This window comes from Mercenaria mercenaria, chromosome 11 (assembly GCF_021730395.1).
Source record: "Mercenaria mercenaria strain notata chromosome 11, MADL_Memer_1, whole genome shotgun sequence".
NCBI lineage: Eukaryota > Metazoa > Mollusca > Bivalvia > Venerida > Veneridae > Mercenaria > Mercenaria mercenaria.
Window position 1 is genome coordinate 42,091,323 of NC_069371.1, and position 21,284 is coordinate 42,112,606.

Genomic DNA, 21,284 nt, shown 5'->3' on the forward strand with positions numbered 1-21,284 from the left:
TGCAGCAAATGATACCAGAAATACATGGGGTTACCAGGCATCGAAAGTTTACCTATTTGTGGATCGGATACCTTAGATCATATGATCAACTGCAGTGTATTAATTCGCTCAAAGGAAGGCTTTTTGGCATAAGTTTTTACATAGAAATGAACTATCATATAAACCATACATATCCTTTTCACATTTTATTTTACATTCCATTAAAGATGTTTGAATAATTTTATGAACATTTTCTTTTGTATATTTAATAAATATCCATAGGGATTTTTTCATAGCTTTTATTATCAATGTTTGCATTTTCGTTTGATTTCACCATGCAAGTAACAAATAATTTTTAATACTTAAAAAAAAACTGTTTTAATCACACGTTCGACAAACGAAAAAGACAAATAAAAAAAAGGCTTGACATAACTATTTTCCAACGCATTCGAGAATAATTATTAATATATGGTTTTTCCATCCAAATTATCGGATGTGTTCTGTCTTCTCAAAAAAACATTGTATCAAACAGTTACTGAGAAGAAAGAAGATACCACATATGGTTATATTGCATACTCATTCAAAAACTCCGTTCAGTTTCAGTAAAACCTGAAAGGTCAATATTTTTCCATATTGACGTCAAATTTTCTTATCGGGTGTGACGTCATTTGTGACGTCAATTTCGTGTTTACCGTTGCGTTCAAAAGTTCTTTAACGACGATATTTCTAATCTCACTCAGGCTTTATAACAAATTTAAATCATTTATATAATCATCTTAAGTGTAGATACGTATGTAATGAAATATTATTTGATTTGCATCGAGAAATATGCACTCGTTCTTACGCGGAATGATACTGCGCTCCTAAATTCGCGAAATATTTCCGCTGCAAAACTCATGCAAACTTCTCGATACAAATCTAATAACCTATAAATATTCAAAGAAATTAACACTGTTTGACACCACAGAGCATCCACCTAATATAATTCCACTGTGTAACACCAGGGGGCACCTTCTCCATCTGGATCCCGGCAGTAGTTTGCAGCAGCACTGACACTGATGTCTGGAAACGTAGCCGGTTAATTGTTACTGTGACTATGAGGCCATTGTACATCCCACCTTTGACAAATGATGCCGTCGCTGGTAGTTTGACGAGTCCCTTGATACAAGTTTGCAGAACCATCAATGTAGCATCCTCTGTTTGCTAAAATAATTATCCAAATGAAAAAAAAAATGTATGACGAACAGTAATATGACAGATGTACTTATGCATTAAAATCATCTAAGAAACGATAATAACAGACACGAGTATAAAAACGTCCTTTTTTCGCGGCTTGAATTATTCATTTCTGTATATACCTAATTTTAAGTGATCAAAATGCATTAAAACATGTTATACATGTTTTTGTTTTAGGTTTAACATCAGATCGTCACAAATTAGGTCAAAAGGTGACATTGGGCAGATTTTGTTGGTGGAAAACGTCCCATGTGCACCTATGCGCAATTTTTCTGGCATGGCCGGGAAACTGGGTAAAACAAGTGACCTTCCGTTAGCTAGCTTATTGGCTTTCTCACATGATAACTAGTGAACCTCAAGAAAGGTTTCGACACGCATCTGTGAGGGGCAAGTGATTCGGGGTCGACCTTAACCACTCGGCAACGCAGGCCCTTAATAATGTTTACAGTAGACATCCTTTGCCATTTAAAAATAAGCGTATCTATTAATTGTCCAGTTAATTTAATTTGATATCTAGTATGTAATATTTGTTAAAGTCATGTACCTCACGTACAGAATAGTAAAATTTACATGTACAATTGGTGATCTTCAAAGATAATATGACTCCTGTGGACATAACCATTTTCGAAGTACAATAACTCAAAAAATCCAAATATGAAATAATTACGTGTAGGTGTACACGTAGGCTCTATTCCAGTCCAAGTTTCTGTATCACAAAACCGCGTAGAGTCACCTTCTGTTAGGACATAGTCAACATTACACGTGTATGTAGCCGTAGCTCCGTGTGTTGTCACTGGTACTGACACTGTTCCATCCGCAATACTAGACAATGAACCACAGTCTGGAATTAAAAGTAAAAAGTAAGACTTTAAGATGTATTCAAATAAGATCGTGTGTTTCATGCACATGTTCAAGTGCTTAAATGACGTAACAATATTTCCATGGAGGATCACTAACAAACCATATGATTGATTTGTTTTATCGAGACTTATTTATAGCATAGATCAACATTAAAATCTACTCACTCTCCATAGAAATATAGGGAGTCACCACGTGATCACCGTTCAACCAGTGAAAATGCTAGAGTCTAATGGGAGGTAAAACAAGGGCAACCTACAATCCTCCGAGATACCTTACATGTTCACTTATAAGACGCATTATTAGGAGTCATATATCCAGTTCAAGACTGGGGAACATCTTATAAGCGTGTACTACAAGGAAATTAAAAGGAAAAGAACACACTTATTGCATGTCCGATTTCTGAATCAGTTGCGGAATATACAAATCATAAAACGCTTTAGCAATACAATCGAATTTAGAATTTTTAAGACAGTGCATCTTAAATACAAGTGTAATTAATTTCCTTGAGATTATTTATACTCCATATAAAGTTTTGGCAATTCAAGGCTCGTCCGGAAAACCTCTGCCTTAACAGCTGATGAATATCGAAGTAAAATTCGCAGTTTTCGTAATTGCGAAGAAATTGTCAAGCTTCATTGTGTTACTAACAAGCTATTTGTTTGAGCGTGTATATATATATATATATATATATATATATATATATATATATATATATATCTTGACAGACAGACTTGCCCATCAAAAGACAAGTTTGGGTCACGCGACTGAGAAACATAGCACCCGTAAACTTCATAAAGTTCATGTTTTTATTCGTTCCATTCAAAGCGCCGACAAGTCATAATTTAATCGTCATGTCAGATTTTTAAATTTATAAATTGTACATATCGTTTGCATTTTGTAGGTAGAAAATCAGTTATTAATTATAAGAAATAAAACGATTTTGCGAACTCAAGCAATTGAATATTTTTTATTTACCCTGTTTTGAAAAGAAATGACAAGGGCATGACAGAACAACAAAGGGTTGCATTTCTTTTAAAAATTGTTTGTTTAATTGTGCCCTTTAAATACAGCTCTTGGCCTTAAGTATAATTTTATATTGATTGCAAATTAATAAAAAAGAATGTTATAATAGAAATTATACTTATTAAAATAATGTCTTAAAGAAAAATAAATCTTGTTTAAATTTGAAATTTTTAGAATTTAATTTGAATAATTATACGTTTTGTGCAATTGGCAGCCTTGCTCCATTGTCCACTGGTAAGGCAAACAGCATTCACGGCCCCATGGTTCTCCACATTGTTACACTTGTATTTTATTTTTCCCCCAATCTTATAGTTGTTGCCAAGTATCTTTCCGTTCTCCGGAGCACTTGATATCTGACACTCTTATGAAAAATGTATGTTGTATATAAAAACCCTTATATGCATTGATTTTGTTTGTGACACTAATATTAAACTGTCACAAATTAAGTCAATCATACATAGTCATTCATACATATAACTGAAAAAGTTACAAATATGTTTTCGTAAACACTATAACTTACAATCACTGACTGTTTGACATAATTAAAAATACAAATTTTCAAATACCATTCACTACCGAAGCTGTGATCAGGCAACGTTTGTTCAAATGTAGAGTTTTCTCTGTAGGATCATCTGATATTGTCAAAAATTTGAGTTTGAAACATATGGTCAAGTAGTTACTAGGAAATCAGCAGTATTTGTAGATGTAACCCAGAGCTAAAGAATGTCTAAAATATCATTTCCTATACCTAAACTTAGTTGTAGAGTTTTAAAGCATTCGACCTCTTAGTTGTTTAGAAATAAGTTTACATGAAAAACTCCAACTAAATTTGCAAACTGAAAGTAAACAGGCATTTAATTGTGTAAACGGAGGTGTGTAAGCGTTACCCATGACACATTCTATGTAAGGTCATTTATTGATGCCAGAGACGGTTTGACTCGGTGGTGTTATATTTCCTGGTCCTTTAAGATGAAAAAGTCCATTCAAAAGTGTTCTGTGTAAGCTAGGGCGCGGAAGGGTTGTTGCATATTTCCTTTTCCTAATGAGCAGACTCAATCAACCCGAGTCCGTTTTGATTTTGCTTTATGGTGTTATATGTGTTCATAGTATTTTCATATAGACTTTATTGTGTAGTGTTAAAGAATACTATCCTGTATTTTCAATGCATATATTTGTACCGTTTTTTCTGAGTCAATTGCGGGATTGATTTTGACTTTCCACATGTTTGTTTGCCAACTAGAATTCTGAGGTCAGCAAATGCATCAACAACCCTTGTGCCACAAAAAAGTCGACTGGTTACCTACGGGGATAGAAGTTTCAGGGTTGCCGCCGCAAAACTATGGAACTCTCTCCCTGACAATCTCAGAAAAGATTCATCACTTAATTCATTCAAAAGAGCTCTCAAAACACACCTTTTCAAAATTTTCTACAACACATAGATACCAACTGTGACTGTTTCTACTCATAATAAATATGCCATTGTTATTTTTGTAATGCAGAACTACAGCAAGTCATTCGTTGCTGACGAAGGTCTCTTAACTGTACAATTCATCATGTAATTAACTAAATTGACAATCCATCTTTTATTTCATCTTGTCACATTTTAAGGGTTATGACGTTCTATGTGTGTGTTTTTCGCAAGACTTGAGTTTCACTTGAAATGTGTGGCATTTCTATCTAAAACAGTACATGATGGCACCATTTACCGGGAGGTTGAACCACCATATGCAGCCCGTCTGGGCGTACCAGATGTTTAAAGCACTGGTATTGGCAATAAGGGTAAAACGACCTCAGGGGTGGGGGTGCGGTCATGGCTGTTTGTTACAATAAGGCTGTAAATATTATCATTGTTCATTTATGATATTGTTGTTATTTTTTATTATTATGTACAACGCCATTGAAAATATCATTTATAAAAAGGGCGTTTTATCAAATTGTTCAGTTTCAGTTCTGTGATTGCATATGTCATGTTTTGTTATTTTCCTACATATCTGCGATGTGTCACATGTTTAATTGTAAAGCGCCTTTGAACGTATATTACATATGAAAAGGGCGCTCAACAAATCTGGTATAATAATAATAATAATAATATAAATAGCAATGAGATATGAGCCAAAACAAATTGATGCATTTTTTTACGCCACAACACAATAAATATACAGCGTTCTTTATAAATGATTGTATCATAGCTCGGTGTTTTTTCTTAACATATTTGGTGCAGGTAATTCGTATACTCTTGAGTACAGGGTGCGGTAACTAAAAGTGTGCAGGTATTTAATACCCGCACGCTAGTTACTGCACTGTTGGAAAGAAAAGTATGCCATCGTGTCTGGAACAGTAGACTTATTGATTTTCTGCTCCTCTAGCATTGGTTTATTTTACCTGGGCTTTACACATTTGTAAAGCAAGGATTTTAAGTACTCACTGAACTGCGGTATATGGCAATGTGGAACGCCTATAACTGCCATATATGGATGGCTATGATACAAAACAGAAAGAACATTAAAACTCTCGGGCAAACAATTTATACTCGGGGGCTACGCCCCCTTGTACAAATCGTTTACCCTCGAGTTTCAATGCTCTTTCTATTACTTGTACAAATACCTGCTATTTCTAATACTGGTTAAATAACAAACAAGTATGAAGGTTAATAGACAGATATTAAGCTGATAAATATGATTAAAAAGCAAACCATGTCATGTAAACATCTTATAAATGTAACAATGTAACGAACATAAAACGTTAACGAAAGTTACAATAACCAAAAACACTTTTTCATCAAGCTTTAAAAAATAGTCTTAAGTTTCCTGACCCTCATTTATTAGGATGTTTCGAAGAAACTTTAAACCCGTATTTGTATAATCTTACAGCAATGGGCGTTGTACTCTAAATAATGTTTCGATTGTATCAATTAACTATCCAATATATCACAAAACTAAATAGTTCAAATGAATATAAACAATTCAACACCTTTACAAAATTTGGTAATTAGTATTCTTCATTCGACATGTTGCTGTGTTTTACAAATCGGTTAAAAGCGGTTAAATTATCATTAAACATTTTGTTCAGTTACAAACAAGCCGTGTAGTTTCGCTTATAAGACGCATTATTAGGAGTCATATGTCCGGTTCAGAGAGTGGAGATCATTTTATAAGTGTGTACTACAGGAAAATTAAAAGAAAGAGAAACTCCAGATTGCATTATCGACGTCTTATAAGTGAGTGCGTCTAATAAGTGAAAATATACGGTATGCCACATTACGCTAATATTAGGTAAATCAACTGTTTCAGAAATATAGCTATTTTTGAATTTTACCATAAGTCGTAATATGTTCCTTGATATAATTTCTGAAACAAAATCAAAAAATATCATTAATATAATTTAAGTATGTAGATCATCGTTACCTTTGTAGATGCATGCTTGACTTTTTGTGTCGCATACCTTACCCATCTCGCACACATCGCATGGACTCTAGAAAATAGACGCAATTGTAACATATTTAAAGGAAAAACATATTTAGAAAATCATAAATCTATCATGTATATCACAATAAACAGTTTTTGTCATATTAAGATTTGCTACCTGAATATCAGTTTTTTTGCGGTCTGTGCAGTGATTTATTAAGTAAACTGGTATCTATCGACTCACACTTAAATCATTTTACACAAGGGAAACAATATGGTTATAGAGGGATATAGTTCAGTGAAGCGCGTATGTCAATCCTAATCCTATCCATTTAATACGAATAAAATGGAAAAGTAATCTATATTACGTAACTACTATACCGGATGACACAGTCATGCATCCAATGGTTCTGAAATTGTATTCTTTGAATCTTCTCATATTTCTATGTGTTTTTGCTTATACTTTTGCGAATATACATATAATTTTACATTTACATTTTTACCCTGTGAAATTCTGTGAGTTGTAACTTTTTAAGAATCGTTAAATGGTTGAAAAAATGTCACACTTTCACAATAGCAGAATACAATAGAGAATATTTACAGAGTTTTGCACAATGATATCTTGCTACCATGCTAACTAGACTTTTTCCTTTCACCAGTAAAATCGCTGAATTTTACTATTGACATTGAGAATACATCCTTCCCTTGGTATAATGAATTTTATTTAATTCTATAAATATCAAAATTTTAAAAAAGCTCGTTTGCAAGAAATGTAAAAAAGGGAAAAAACAAGAAAAATAATTTGTTTCGGTTTTTCAAAAACAAATTACAAAAACTTTTAAATTGAAACGTCCGGGTCTTACACAGTATGTGTTGTTGTTTGCCATGATATGATAATATCTATGATTATTATATACTTATAAAAATTATGTAAATATCACCTTGTATTTAACAAGTAAATATGAACAAGCAGGAACTATTCCGTATTGTACCTTTTGTATTGCATCTATCGCCGGACTACTTTCATTAATTTGCATGACCCGACACAGTTCTATAAATAACGCATATAAAAACTTCACTAATTTCCATTTTAAGATCGATAAACATTGAAGATTTCGTTCAATAACAAGACAACAAACAAAAAGGTTAGAGGTGTATAATGAAAGGGTCATTATAATAGTAGCTAGATCTGGGATTTTGTTTTCGGCTGTCTTAGATTTTGCATGGTCGGATCAGCCTTGGCGCTTGCACGCCTCGTGAGATCCGATCTGGCAAAAATCTACTCGAGCCGAATACAGCATCCATTATAATAAATCTACTGTAAAAGCAGACATTTTTGCGAGGGTTAAAATTTCGCTACATTCGCGATGCCCTACATACCGCGAAAATTGATCCTCGCGTAAATAATTACCATTAGTACGATTAAAATTCAAGTAGTATACCAGTTTTACAATTTCGCGAATTTTAAACCTCGCGAACATACTCAAAGTTGTTAATTCGCAAAATTTTGACTCAGCGAAAATATGTGGTTTTATAGCATTATATTCTTGTTTGAATAGACCCAATTAAACTACTTGGATGCGTTCCTTGCTTCCAAAAGATCTTTTGTAATATTTTATTAACTGTCAAAAGCAGTCACATCGAACTTTCTGTACTAAACGCGACTGCTGATTAGTCTTATTTGAATCGATAATCTTGTAGCTTTGATCGTTATCTTCCGTAAATTTACGTCCATCTCCGAAGTTTAGCCGGGGCCTATAAACCATGTTATCAATAAAATCGATGCTTAAATTGCCTTAAGCTATATCTAATTAATGGCTCAAAGGACAATCTTGTTTTTACTACTAAATGCTAACGGTAGAAAAACGTCAGTAAATATCTAGGCAAACAGTTCTATATTTAAGTAACATTTGTTCAATTTTAATTTGCGGTTTAAGTAATAGAAAGAGCATTGAAACTTGAGGGTAAACGATTTGTACGAGGGGGCGTAGCCCCCAAGTATAAATCGTTTACCCGAGAGTTTTAATGTTCTTTCTGTTTTGTATCATAGCCATCCATATATGGTAGTTGTAGGCGTTCCACACTGCCATATACAGCAGTTCAGTGAGTACTTAAAATCCTTGCTTTACAAATGTGTAAAGCCCAGGTAAAATAAACCAATGCTAGAGCAGAAAATCAATAAAATACACCTCGCTGTCTACTGTTCCTATCCAACAGTGCGGTAACTAGCGTGCGGGTATTAAATACCTGCACACTTTTAGTTACCGCACTCTGTACTCAGAGTATACGAATTACCTGCACCAAATTTGTTAAGAAAAAACACTGAGCTATGATACAATTAATATTATATCAATGCCAAAGCATATTATTTTAATTGTTTATATATTTCTATGTGTTTACTCTAAAAAAAAATGTGTCAACTTACTGAAGCCACATTAATTCCTTTGCTATAACTAAAGTAACTAGACATTAACATTTCTTCTTCATAGTGATATTTAAAACACGTTATCTACCTCCCTCTTTTTTTCATATTTGTAAAACACGCTTTCTCTTTTATCAAAACTTAATTCTTCGTTTTCTGTTTTAACTGATAAAAACACATAAACTGTCTGTGACTTATCACGTTCTAGTTTTTGCATACAATAAAATAAGTTTCTTCATTTATTGGCACTACTGAACGTTGGTTTAAAACACGCTTTCTTTTTCATATTTAATTTAAGTGTCCTAACTCTTATTAAAAACTACGAAAAGCAATATTTATATGCCGATAGATTTATTCTTTTTTTCCATCTTTATTTCTGTAACATAATAAGCGACGCTATAAGTATGAGATAATTAAAATAGGCACTGACATCCAGATCGTACGACAACAAAAAAAAAGAGAAACTTTTTAGATATGAGAAATTTACTTATGTTTTCCTAAGTGAATGATTATAAGTTATGGAAACACATAAGAATACGTTTTTTATACTAATTTTTCTATTCAATTGTAACGGGATACCGGAGGTAAACTGCCTTAATTATAAAGCTTTATATTTAACGACTTTTAGATACGTGTATTGGTCAAGACAGCACCATCTTAAATTCCATCATATGCATAAACGACCCGATTCAGAAAGCAAGTAATAGAAAGAGAATTGAAACTCGAGGGTAAACGATTTGTACGAGGGGGCGTAGCCCCCGAGTATAAATCGTTTACCCGAGAGTTATAATTCTCTTTCTGTTTTGTATCATAGCCATCCATATATGGTAGTTGTAGGCGTTCGGAATTGCCATATACAGCAGTTCAGTGGGTACTTAAAATCCTTGCTTTACAAATGTGTAAAGCCCAGGTAAAATAAACCAATGCAAGATCAGAAAATCGATAGGATACACTCCGCTGTCTATTGTTCCAGACATGCTGACATACTTTCCAATCCGACAGTGCGGTAACTAGCGTGCGGGTATTAAATACCTGCACGCTTTTAGTTACCGCATCCTGTACTCTGTGTATACGATTTACCTGCACCAAATTTGTTAAGAAAAAACACCGAGCAATGATACAAGAATAATTTATCTAAAATAAAAAATTTAATAATAATAATAATAAATGCCCTTTACGCACGTTTTGATCTTTTGATCTCTCTAGTGGTGATTCTAATGTACATGTTAAAGATACGGTTCATATATCCATGGGTCATAATTTTACGGTCTAAAGAAAACAATTCGACAAATAATCAAGGTGACACTTTCTCTTAGAACACACAACTTTGTGCGTGTCATATTTTAAATAACAAAATCCTGTATATATCTAATCCCTCATTCCTTCTTTCACCATGCATTTGCAGTGCCGAAATTTATATCAATTTAGGAAAAGAAAAAAAGAGCTAAAACAGATAAATAATGATGATCTATTAAAACATAGATTGACTTGGGCATAGACATTAATCTTTACACCACAAAGTCGCTGAAAACGTCTAAAGTAACCGAGTCGTCTGCTTGGATATTACCTCCGCATTCGGGAATCTTCGGAAATTTCCAAGCCGTCCCGAGTCTCCATTTTAAAAGAAATAGCGATTGTATAAAAGGCACAAAGGGTAAGCGAAATAATAAACATTTATTTTATTTTTATATAGTTGAGTCGAGCAATATTTTTTCTTTGAAACATCACCGAAGCAAAAACGATTATTTTTTCCGTTTACCGTATTTTACGCAATATATCAAGGAAAATGACCCTAAATTGTGTCCAAAATTTGACTTTTACTATTGCCTTCAATGGAAAATAAGAGTGGTTATATAAACGGTTCAAAGGGTAAGTGAAATAATAAACTTACAATTTCTAAAATTATATCATCATTTAGAGGAAAGATTAAATCAACGAATGCCGCCAAAGCAAATTCGTTATCTTAAACCATTTAAAAGATATAACGAATAAATCGAATTTACCCTTCTTTATTTAATGTGTCAAAAAACCGATAATACCGATTATTGGAAAAATTGAAAGTTGAATATGAGTCATCTCTAAGTAACGTGTTTTTCGTGCATTAATTGAACGCAGTGTATGTATATTTTCTTGCACACCGGACTGGCGTTTTCGGTGATTTAACCCATGCTGGCAAAACACATCTGGCACCCCCCATTCCAGATGACTCTCATGCTGTTAATGACAACTAATGGTTCATGCACTGATTATTTATTGTTTATGTAAAATACGAAAAAAGAAGGTACCTTGATAGTTTCTCCCCGTTCCTTATAGTGTATTTCTCGATTCAAAACACGTTAGTTTACCTTATACCCCTTTCACATCTACGATTTTTTCTTACGATTCCTTACGATTTGCCAACTCGTAGGCAGTCGCACGCAATCTTAAATAGCTCGTCGGTAGTCGTAAATAGCCCGGCACTACTCGCATACTGTCGCAAGCAATCGTGAACGTTGAGGTAATATTTTTGACATGTCAAAAATTTCTTACGATCGTCCGCGATTTGAATTATCGGTGAACAGCTCGTAAAGAGCTCGTAACAAGTCGTAAGTATCGTAAACAACACGTCAACCACTCGTAACCGCTCGTAAATGTATCGTAAAGACTTTGTTTTACGATTAAATACGATGTGTTTACGACGTGTTTACGAGTTCTTACGATTTCTTTCACGATGAGGTACGAGGGGTTTACGATTTGTTACTGGCACTTTACGAGTACTTTACGAGTATGTACGTATGCTTTACGATTTATAAGAGGTATAAAAGCTGCCAGATTGAACAGTTCCTTTCAGTTGCTGTCAATACGTCAAAGGAGTGAGACCTCAATCATATTTGCAACAATGCCACCTGAAAAGAAGGTAGTCAACAAGAAGAGGTAAGCACGCTCGCCTTCGTGCAAATTTAAATTGCAAAAACATGATATTCGTAACAACTCGTAAACAAATCGTAATGTACTCGTAAAGCCTTTGGTGAATCATGATATTCCGTAATTCACTCGCAACAGCTTGTAAATAGCTCGTAAAACGATCGTATTGATCCGTAATTACTCGGAACAAATCGGTAATTTTAGTCGTAAATGCATCGTAATAACTCGGAATAAATCGCAATTTGATCGTAAACAGCTCTTAAATAGCTCGTAAATGTGGGGAATCGGTGAACTTTTACGATTTTGTGCAATCCGTCACAAATCGTAAGAAAACTCGTAGATGTGAAGGGGGTATTAAGGTATTAGATCACTAATAGTAATGTTTACAAAATGGCCTTTGCTTGGTATATTCTGAAAGGTAACCGTGTTTTGCACTTTTTTGCAATTTTTAAACAACTTTTACCGAGCCGTTTTTTATAAATTTTGTATAACTTATGGTATCTCCTCAAGCTCAAGTAGAGACAAATTTCAAAGTGATAGCCACTATCCAAAACGTTTGCAGAAAACTCATTTTACCATTGATTTTAATAAAAGAAACACCAAACTATTGGTAGACAATTATAAAACACAAAATAAAAATGTCAATATCATTTTTTCTATGGTGCCTCAAGTAAATGGATTTAATGAGGCAGAATTCATACTTCAACATTGGAAAAATATGGTCGAATGCTGTGTTTCGGTTTTGAATTTTGCTTATTCCATTTAAAAATAACCTAAGGGCAGACGTAAAACCTACCTAAATTTCTTCCACAATATATAATCTGAGTGAAAGCAAAATAGAGAACTTTCACCGCGTGTAACTCAATATTTTTAAAGATGTGTAACTTTACCCCTTCTGTTTAAGTAGTAAATTCACTTTGAACACCAAGAAATCGCTTATAAGATTCATCTTTTTCTATTTTTGTACAAGAAATCAATAATAAGTCTTGAAAGAAGTAAAAACTTACTAGAAAAAAAGGAAAATAAGGGAAAAAAATTTGGTCCCAGTAGGGCTTGAACCTACGCCCCCTAAGAATTGCAGTAAAAGTAGGTTTATGGTAGGAATTGAATACTCTTCAAAAAGAAGGTTCTCTATTAGTGATCTAATACCTTAAGAACATAACGTTATGCTACAAACGATAAAACTAAAGTGGAACTTTGTTATTGTGCGTAACGCAAATGATCGTGACGTCACTTCTGCTTACGGACGTTAATTTCACGCGCTTTGTGTTCATTCTCTAATATAAGAAAGAGTGCTACGTAAATATTTCTACCTGTTATTTGTAAATACGGTTTGTAAGAAAAATAATATGCCAGAATAAAATGCTAGCATGTATACGATATGCAAGAAAAAATATCAGTCATGTGTTTACGAATCGGATAGAAATATCCGTCCCTCGGCCACCTGCGCATGGGCGGTAATTCGGCAAGCCTCATTACCGCCAAATGCGCAGGTGCCCTCGGGACCTATTTTTCTATCCGTTTCGTTAACACATGACAGATATTATTATTCTGGTCCTTTAAAATCAAAAAGTAGTTTCAATACATGCTTTTATAGAACTACGCTCGAGCCGGTGCTAGGGGGCGTGAGGGGTGTTGCACTTTTTGTTGCTTCTCCTGAACAGACTCAATAAAACCAAGTCTTTTATCCTTATACTTTGTTATAGTTTAAACTGTCTAAACTTCCAAAAACTTCCAAAAGGATTTGTTATTGGTAAATGAATGAAAAAGTAAATAATTAATTAATTAATTAAACAAATGAATAAATAAACCATCTAATAAAAGTCATGGCAAAACGTTGGTTATGAAGTGACTTACACTACGTAGCTACATTTGTTCGAATCTGTTTTTAATATATAATATACAATATACAACCAATAATCTAAAAAGACCATACTGATATATTTTTTTAAAAATATGTTTGTCTAATAATCTTATTCACCCTATCAAAGGTAAATAAAAATGATAACTGCAGCTTTATTATTTTTAGCATTTTCTTTGAAAAAAAATTCCAATGTATTCAATATTCTTTATTTAATTTAATTTAGATGTTTTTATGGAGACAACAATATACTTTGATAAGATATGGATGCTGTAAAGACCATAAATAAGATTTTGGACTAAACGTCCTATCAGGATCGAAGGTGTGTCAAAAAGCAATAAGCAGATCCGTTAGAGGCATGCAAAGAATAGCAGGCTATGTTTAATTGATTATGTTGAATAGTGGTAATGAAAAGCCCCGACGGTTCCTTTGCACAGGCTAAAGTGAAACTTTAATATGAAGAAACAATGATCACCAATGACAAGAAAAGTTAATTTTTTTCTGTGGACCATTCATGAATCAAGTACGCACTAAACATTCTTAAATCTTGTGTGTTTTTCTTAATTTGAAGTAAACCTTTGATAAACAATTAATGGACATCATCATTACCAGTGACCAGAAAGGTCCCTGTATTTCTGGGGATCGGTTTTGAAGAAAATATTAATCATATCATTATGCCATCTGCTTGGTCTAAAGGGGTAATAGTACCCATACCAAAATCATCAACTGCTGATCCCCGGGATCTTCTTCAGTACAGAGGTTTAACACTTGCTTCATCTATGTATAAACTATATTGTAGCATAATTAGCAATAGAATAAGTAAATGATATTCTTCATGATGAGCAAAATGGTTTTATTAAGGGTAGAAGTACTATTGACCATGTTCATAGCTTAACTAGCATAATAGAAACAAGAAAACTAAAGAAACTTAATACATTTGTACGCTTTGTAGATTTTCGTAAAGCTTATGACTCTGTCAACAGTACAACATTATTGGATAAAATAAAAGAATTTGGTATCGATGGCAGGTTTAATACTGCAATATTATCTTTATATAGGAATGTGGAATGTTGTGTAAGGGTAAATGGGTTTGAATCACGTTGGTTCAAAGTTGGTACTGGTTAAAACCAAGGATGCCCACTGTCACCAATTTTGTTTAATCTGTATATCAATGATCTGAAAACTGCCATTAAGGACCTGGATATATGTATTGAAATTGGTAATGAAAAAATTAGTATCTTGTTGTAATATGCTGATAATGTTGCTCTGTTGGCTGAATCTCCAGAAGACTTACAAAGTATGCTGGACACAGTGAATATTTGGTGTAATAATAATGATATGTTGGTTAACTGTGACAAATCAAATATTGTACATTTTAGACCAAATAAGAAAGCTGTAACAAATTTTGTATTTAAAATGGGAACTGATAGTTTAAAGGTAGTTTCTAAGTATACATATCTAGGCGTATTACTCAGTGAGTTTTCGGATTATGCAGAAATGGCCCAGACAGCAGTTTTATCTACAGGCCGTGCTTTAGTAATATCTAAAAGTAAAACCTTTGGTGGCTTCCAATTCTCTACTTTCACCAAACTGTACGACTGCATGGTGTGGCCAGTCTTAAATTAGTCTGCAGCTGTCTGGGGAGATAAAGACTTTTCTTGTGTTAAAGCTGTACAAAATCGTGCAATGAGGTATTTTCTTGGGGTTGGCAAATATACACCAAATACTGCAATAAATAGGGAAATGGGTTGGATACCAGCAAAGGGGTACAGTTACTCGTCAGTTTTGTCGTTTTAAAAATATGACTCATAATCGTGTCAATACGAAAATATATTTATGGGCTGAGAATGAATCTTTCCGTAACTGTAAAAATAGTGTATTTCGTATGTGTATAATGTTAGAACAAAGGAGCCTTTCCCACATCAAAGATTTGCCATCACCAAATGTTGAAAGTTGTGTTAAAGCAGTAGAAAACAAATTGGTAGAGGTTGAGATTCAGGGATGGAAGGATGCATTGAATAAAGTAGAATCACAAAGGGGTAATGGAAATAATAAACTGCGGACATATAGATTATTTAAAAGTGATTTTGGTCCAGAAAATTATATGACATCTACTATTCCGTCTTATTTTAGAAGTGCCATGGCAAAGTTTCGATGTGGGGTAGCTCCACTGAAATTGGAGACTGGTAGATATGAGAACCTAGATGTTAATGCAAGAACTTGTTTTCATCGTAAGAACTGTGTGGAAGATGAAAAACATGTAATACTTTACTGTCCGTTATATAAGCAGGTAAGAGATAAGTTATACAATGATGCGAAAAATAGTTTTGCCACATTTGAACAGATGAATGACTCTGATAAGTTTATATGGTTTTTCTCCAATAATGAAGTAGCTAAACACACTGCTGGAACCTGCTTTTATATTTTAAAATGTAGGAAAAGTATTTTATTTTGTAAATACTAGATATAATTTCTTGCTCGTTTTAAAGAACTCTAAAAACAATATTTATAAATTCTGGTACACAATGTGACTAGGTTTTAGTTTATTTTAGTCTAGTTTAAGTATTCACCCCTTTTATAAAGAGTGATGTTTTAAGACAGTGTTTTATATAAAGATCAGGAACATTGTTAATATGTATATATGTATTCTGTCTCTTATAGCTCTGTATAGAGCGGCATATGCACATTGTTGTTTTACTATGTGAGTTGATATATGCTGTACATGTGATGAGACATTAATAAAAAAAAATAAAAATAAAAAAAATGAACTAAGTTTGAAATCTTGTGTGCTTGCTTTTCTTGATTTATAGTGAGTCTTTATTAAACAACGAATAGATATCATGATCTCCAATGACCAGAAAGCTTCCTTTATTTCCGGGGACCTGTTCTCTAAGTAATGGTCTTTTTTATTTTTTCGTTTAGTTTCTTCTCTAGATTAATGTCCAGTACAGAATGTTGCCATATATGTTTGATTATGCTAAACTAATTTTTATTTTCTTGAGCCATTGATCGTTGAGACTTAACTTATCGCGAATTATCTGTATGGCCACGGAATACATTTAAATGTTTACAATAATTCGAGCTACACAAATACTTAAAACTCACCCAGGTATTTTCTACCATATTTGTAAATACAACACAGTGAGAAATATCGTATACATTGTATTCGAAGTTCTGATTTCATTTTTTTAAACATTGTTTTGTTTCAGTCATTACTTTTAAAGTATTGTTTATTGAAGGACGAACTAGTCAACTTACGGTATATGTTCGACCAGTAATAATTGTGCTATCGTGAAGTCACAATGGGACAATTCGTTTACTCATCAGCTTGATTTGGGCCTCCGTGGCCGAGTGGTTAATGTCGCTGACTGTGAATTTCTTGCCCCTTACCGATGCAGGCTCGAACCGCACTATGGGCTTTGAAATTTCCATATGAGGAAGGCTCCAAGCTGGCTTACGGAAGGTCTGTACTCGCCCGTAATAAAATAATCCACGGCGGGGAACCCGGGATTTTCCTTCACTATCAAAGCTGGAAAGTCGCCATGTGACCTATAATTGTCGGTATGATGTTTATCCCAACAAAACAAACCATCCCAGTATTGTTAAAATTATTTGTTAAACGTCATATCATAGTCCTATACATTATAAAGACTATAAAACCTAGATGTATGGCAATCGGAGCTTTTCATACACTGCTCCCAAGCTTGGGATCTCCTTTCCCGTCAAGATCAGGGAAGCTGACACGCTGACTGCAATCAAAATCCTGCTAAAACCCACTTCTTTGTATGACATTTCGTAAATTGACCAGTACATTTTTTCTTTTCACATTACAGCATAGAATAATATTTTATTTATTTTGTTGTGTTTAACGTCACGCCGACACAATTATAGGTCATATGGCGACTTTCCATCTTTGATGGTGGAGGAAGACCCCAGGTGCCCCTCCGTGCATTATTTTTATCACGAGCGGGCACTTGGGTAGAACCACCGACCTTCCCTAAGCCAGCTGGATGGCTTCCTCACATGAAGAATTCAACGACCCGAGTGAGGGGCAAGTAATTTGAAGTCAGCAACTTTAACCACTCGGCCACTAGAACAATATTTTATCCTAGGGTCACATAAAATACTTTTAAATACGTATATATGCTTGTTTAGTTTTATCTATATGTTTTACATTCATGAATTTTGTTAAAAGTGGAATTATGCGCATTTTTCAAGTAAAAGTCCAGTTGAAATAGATGTGTGTGTAAAAGGGTGGAGGAAATTATAGCTTTTATTTAAGAAATAATAAGTTCCTTACCGTTGTTTATCGTGGAATTTATGATGGTTTGGAGTTCAGATGCGTAGTAATTAAACCACGAGGGCGTTAGCCCGAGTGGTTTAATAACAAGCATCTGAACGACAAAACCATCATAAATTCCACGATAAACAACGGTAAGGAACTTATTATTTCGATTCTAACATGGTTTTTAGTGGTTTATTGCCTGAACATTGTCATACTACATTTCGTGGCGTAAGCCTGTTGTTAGGAAAGTCACGTGGTATAAACATTTCGGCTGTTAGAATAACCTCCCCATTGAAATATAACACTATTTCTTTTTTATTGCAATATGCAGTTTAATGTAGTTACTTCGACCTTCTCATCGTTCAAATAAGTCAAAAAATCTATTATCTCATCTGAAAGATTAAAAATCACAATAAATGTTAAGAAAACTTAAATAGAAAGTTTTAAAACTGAAACGAGGTCAGTAAACGGCAGCCATGAATCATGATGATGGTCATGAGGCATGACAGGAAGTGAACAGTTTTATTGGATTAATTAAAGTTTTAACGTCAAAAACGGTAAGCAGAACTTTCTTATTAAATTATTTTGCATTGTAAACGTTAACTGTAATAGTGCTCGAGGCAATGCTGCCTGTGAACATGTGTAAGGCACGACTGTCGCTGATAGAAGACATGTTCATGTCTATATCCCTGCTGCTGGTGCTGGTGTTGGTTGTGACACTTTCATTTGTTGAACAACCATGCTCAGATTCTTGGAGATCAGATGATATAGCCATAGCTGCGGGTTCTGATGCAGCCGGTAAAGTCTCACTTCTGGTCTCTTGCCTCTTGATAGAACTAGGAGAAATGTTTTCCTGAAAAAAAAAATTGAAAAACCCTAATCAGCTGATCAGTACAATTTTTTCTTTTTTAATTTTATACAAAATTTTAAGTTTTATTTACATTAAAAAAAACAAAATATTTTTAAATTTGTATGTAATTTGCGACTAGATTTGGCAACCATAAATTTACTGAGATTTTGCAGCTTCATTCGCTAGTAAAAATAATTTGACATTCAGATTGTTTTATAATTTTATTTGTGAAGGATAATCTGATAATATTTATAACCGTAAAAACTTCAAAGGACCAAAATATTGAAGAATAAGTCACAGTACTCGGTAATGTAAAATTACTAGTTTTATCGCTTGCGGATATCGTGTGTAGACACAGTTTTCATAAATAATATACAGTAAAAATACAAGCATACATTATGTATTTATACAAGAAAATTTTAAGATGATAGATACTGTACCCATCTTTTATTTTATGCTGGAATTCTGAGACAATTAAATTCAAACCCTAGGGACATAAAATATGATGGTAAACTTGATAAATTAGTGGAAAAACTCATTTTATTGACAGATCAGTAATTATTTAGCATTTTTCTGACTTATATTAAATACATTTATTTTTATAGCTCTTTGGGTGTATCAGCAATACTAAAAAATGATGATGACTTTTTTTCCAGTCTTATATATAGCAGAAAATCTGTAATTGAAAATTCATTCACGGTTCAGATATATAATCGCTTTAGTAGTTAAATTTTGGAAAACTTACTTCATTATTCTGATATCCTGCATAATTTAGGGCTTTGCTGATGCTGTATCTCTCCTCATCGGATGGTTTCACATACGAATTAAGACTGGATACATTTCTATGGCCAGTTACAGACATTATTGCTCTGCTTGAATAGCCCTTCTTATGTAGATGGGAACCAACAAAGGCTCTTACACAGTGATTTGTGTACCTTTGACTGAGACATGCTTTTTCAGACAACCTAGACATGAAACTTTGCAAAGTGTTCACACCCACAGCTTTGTTTGGGTACCAGGTTTTATGAGCAGGCTGGAATTTGTCAATAGGTCGCTGAAAGAGACTAGGGCACTCTGGACTTAACTTTGATATATACTTCAAGTAAGATCTCATCGGGCAACATGGACCTTCGTTTTCATACAAACGTGGCTTTTTTGGATCTTCTCTATGGTCTAAACCATGATTGGTTTTGTCTGCTTTGTTGTATGACATCCTGATATATTGACGGCCCTTTGAGTCCATTTTTACAACAAAGGAGTCCTTCCTAAGGTCATGGAGGCCTTCCTGGCCACGGCGGCCGAACTGACTAAGGATATCATACAGAACTTTATTCTGCAGAGTTCTTGGATTATCCTCTGAAAACAGTCCACTCTCAAACAGGTTATTTACATCATCCTCAGTAATTGGCTCTTTGTGTTTACTGAGGTCCTTTCCTTCACGTTAAAGACCCTTAACTAATCCAGACAAAACCTGATTAGAAAACATGAAGTCCCTGTCTTTCATGATATTTATTTGCCGTGACACAGGTGGTGTAGTTAGATAACGATTTATTCCTGCTCTGATACCTCCAACCATTCAAACTCAGTACTTTCGTAACCGGTTTCTTTCATCCAATCTGTAGTAAATTTATATATTTAAGTAGGGGTGTTATGATACACTAGTCTCACAATACAATATATACCGGGATACAGATACAACGATACGGTACCGTACATATAACGATACATGTCAGCATTCATGTGACAAAAAAAACAACAATTTTACTATATTTGGAAAGTATTTGAAATTTTTCTTCCAAGTTCAAGAAAGTTTTATTAATAATAAACTTGTTTAGTTACTATCTTTAACATTGATTGTATTATTGTTAGCTTTTTACTGTATCGTTTCTGTATCCTGAAACAGGCTTTTCATACCATATGTGTACCAACTGATATATGATAGGTATCGTGATACAGTGAATATCTATATATCGTTAAAATCTCTCATTTAAGGTAGTGGGATCCTAATGGACTGTTCTCCAGATTCTCTATATCATAACATTTTTAAAATCTATATGCAAATACAGGATTGTATGTGAAATATTAAAAGAATTTCACCAACAGTTACGGAAATATAGCGATTTCATTTGCCCACCCCCTATTACTGAAAGTCGGTTAAATTGTACCAGGGGTGCATTTGCAAAAATGACTATTTTTTAATGAATTTTCACCCTTTTTATTTATTATATGATTTCATTTCATTCACAATACATATATCTAATGAAACAAGTGCATATTAAAAGCTCAAACTATAGTAAACAGATATTTTGAAGCTAAACGGCATGGTTACCCAAGAAAAATCACACAAATTTTCACAAATAATCAAAAATACATGTTTTTTTAATTAAAAAAAATTCAGCTATTTAATACTAGTCAATTAAGGTCCTCTTCTATTTTTTAGCTAAATATTATTTCAAACA

The 21,284-nt window shown here is 33.7% G+C and overlaps 1 protein-coding gene across 1 annotated transcript; it reads right to left on the bottom strand.

The window, feature by feature from the left end:
• Positions 1-18,107: 18,107 nt before the first annotated feature.
• Positions 18,108-20,242, bottom strand: LOC128546541 (uncharacterized). The gene is made up of 2 exons (XM_053517252.1): positions 19,571-20,242; positions 18,108-18,828 (listed from the first exon to the last, which is right to left on the bottom strand). The coding sequence occupies exons 1-2, from the start codon at positions 20,066-20,068 to the stop codon at positions 18,556-18,558; spliced, it is 771 nt and encodes a 256-aa protein (XP_053373227.1). The 5' UTR covers positions 20,069-20,242; the 3' UTR covers positions 18,108-18,555.
• Between the last annotated feature and the right edge of the window lie 1,042 nt (positions 20,243-21,284).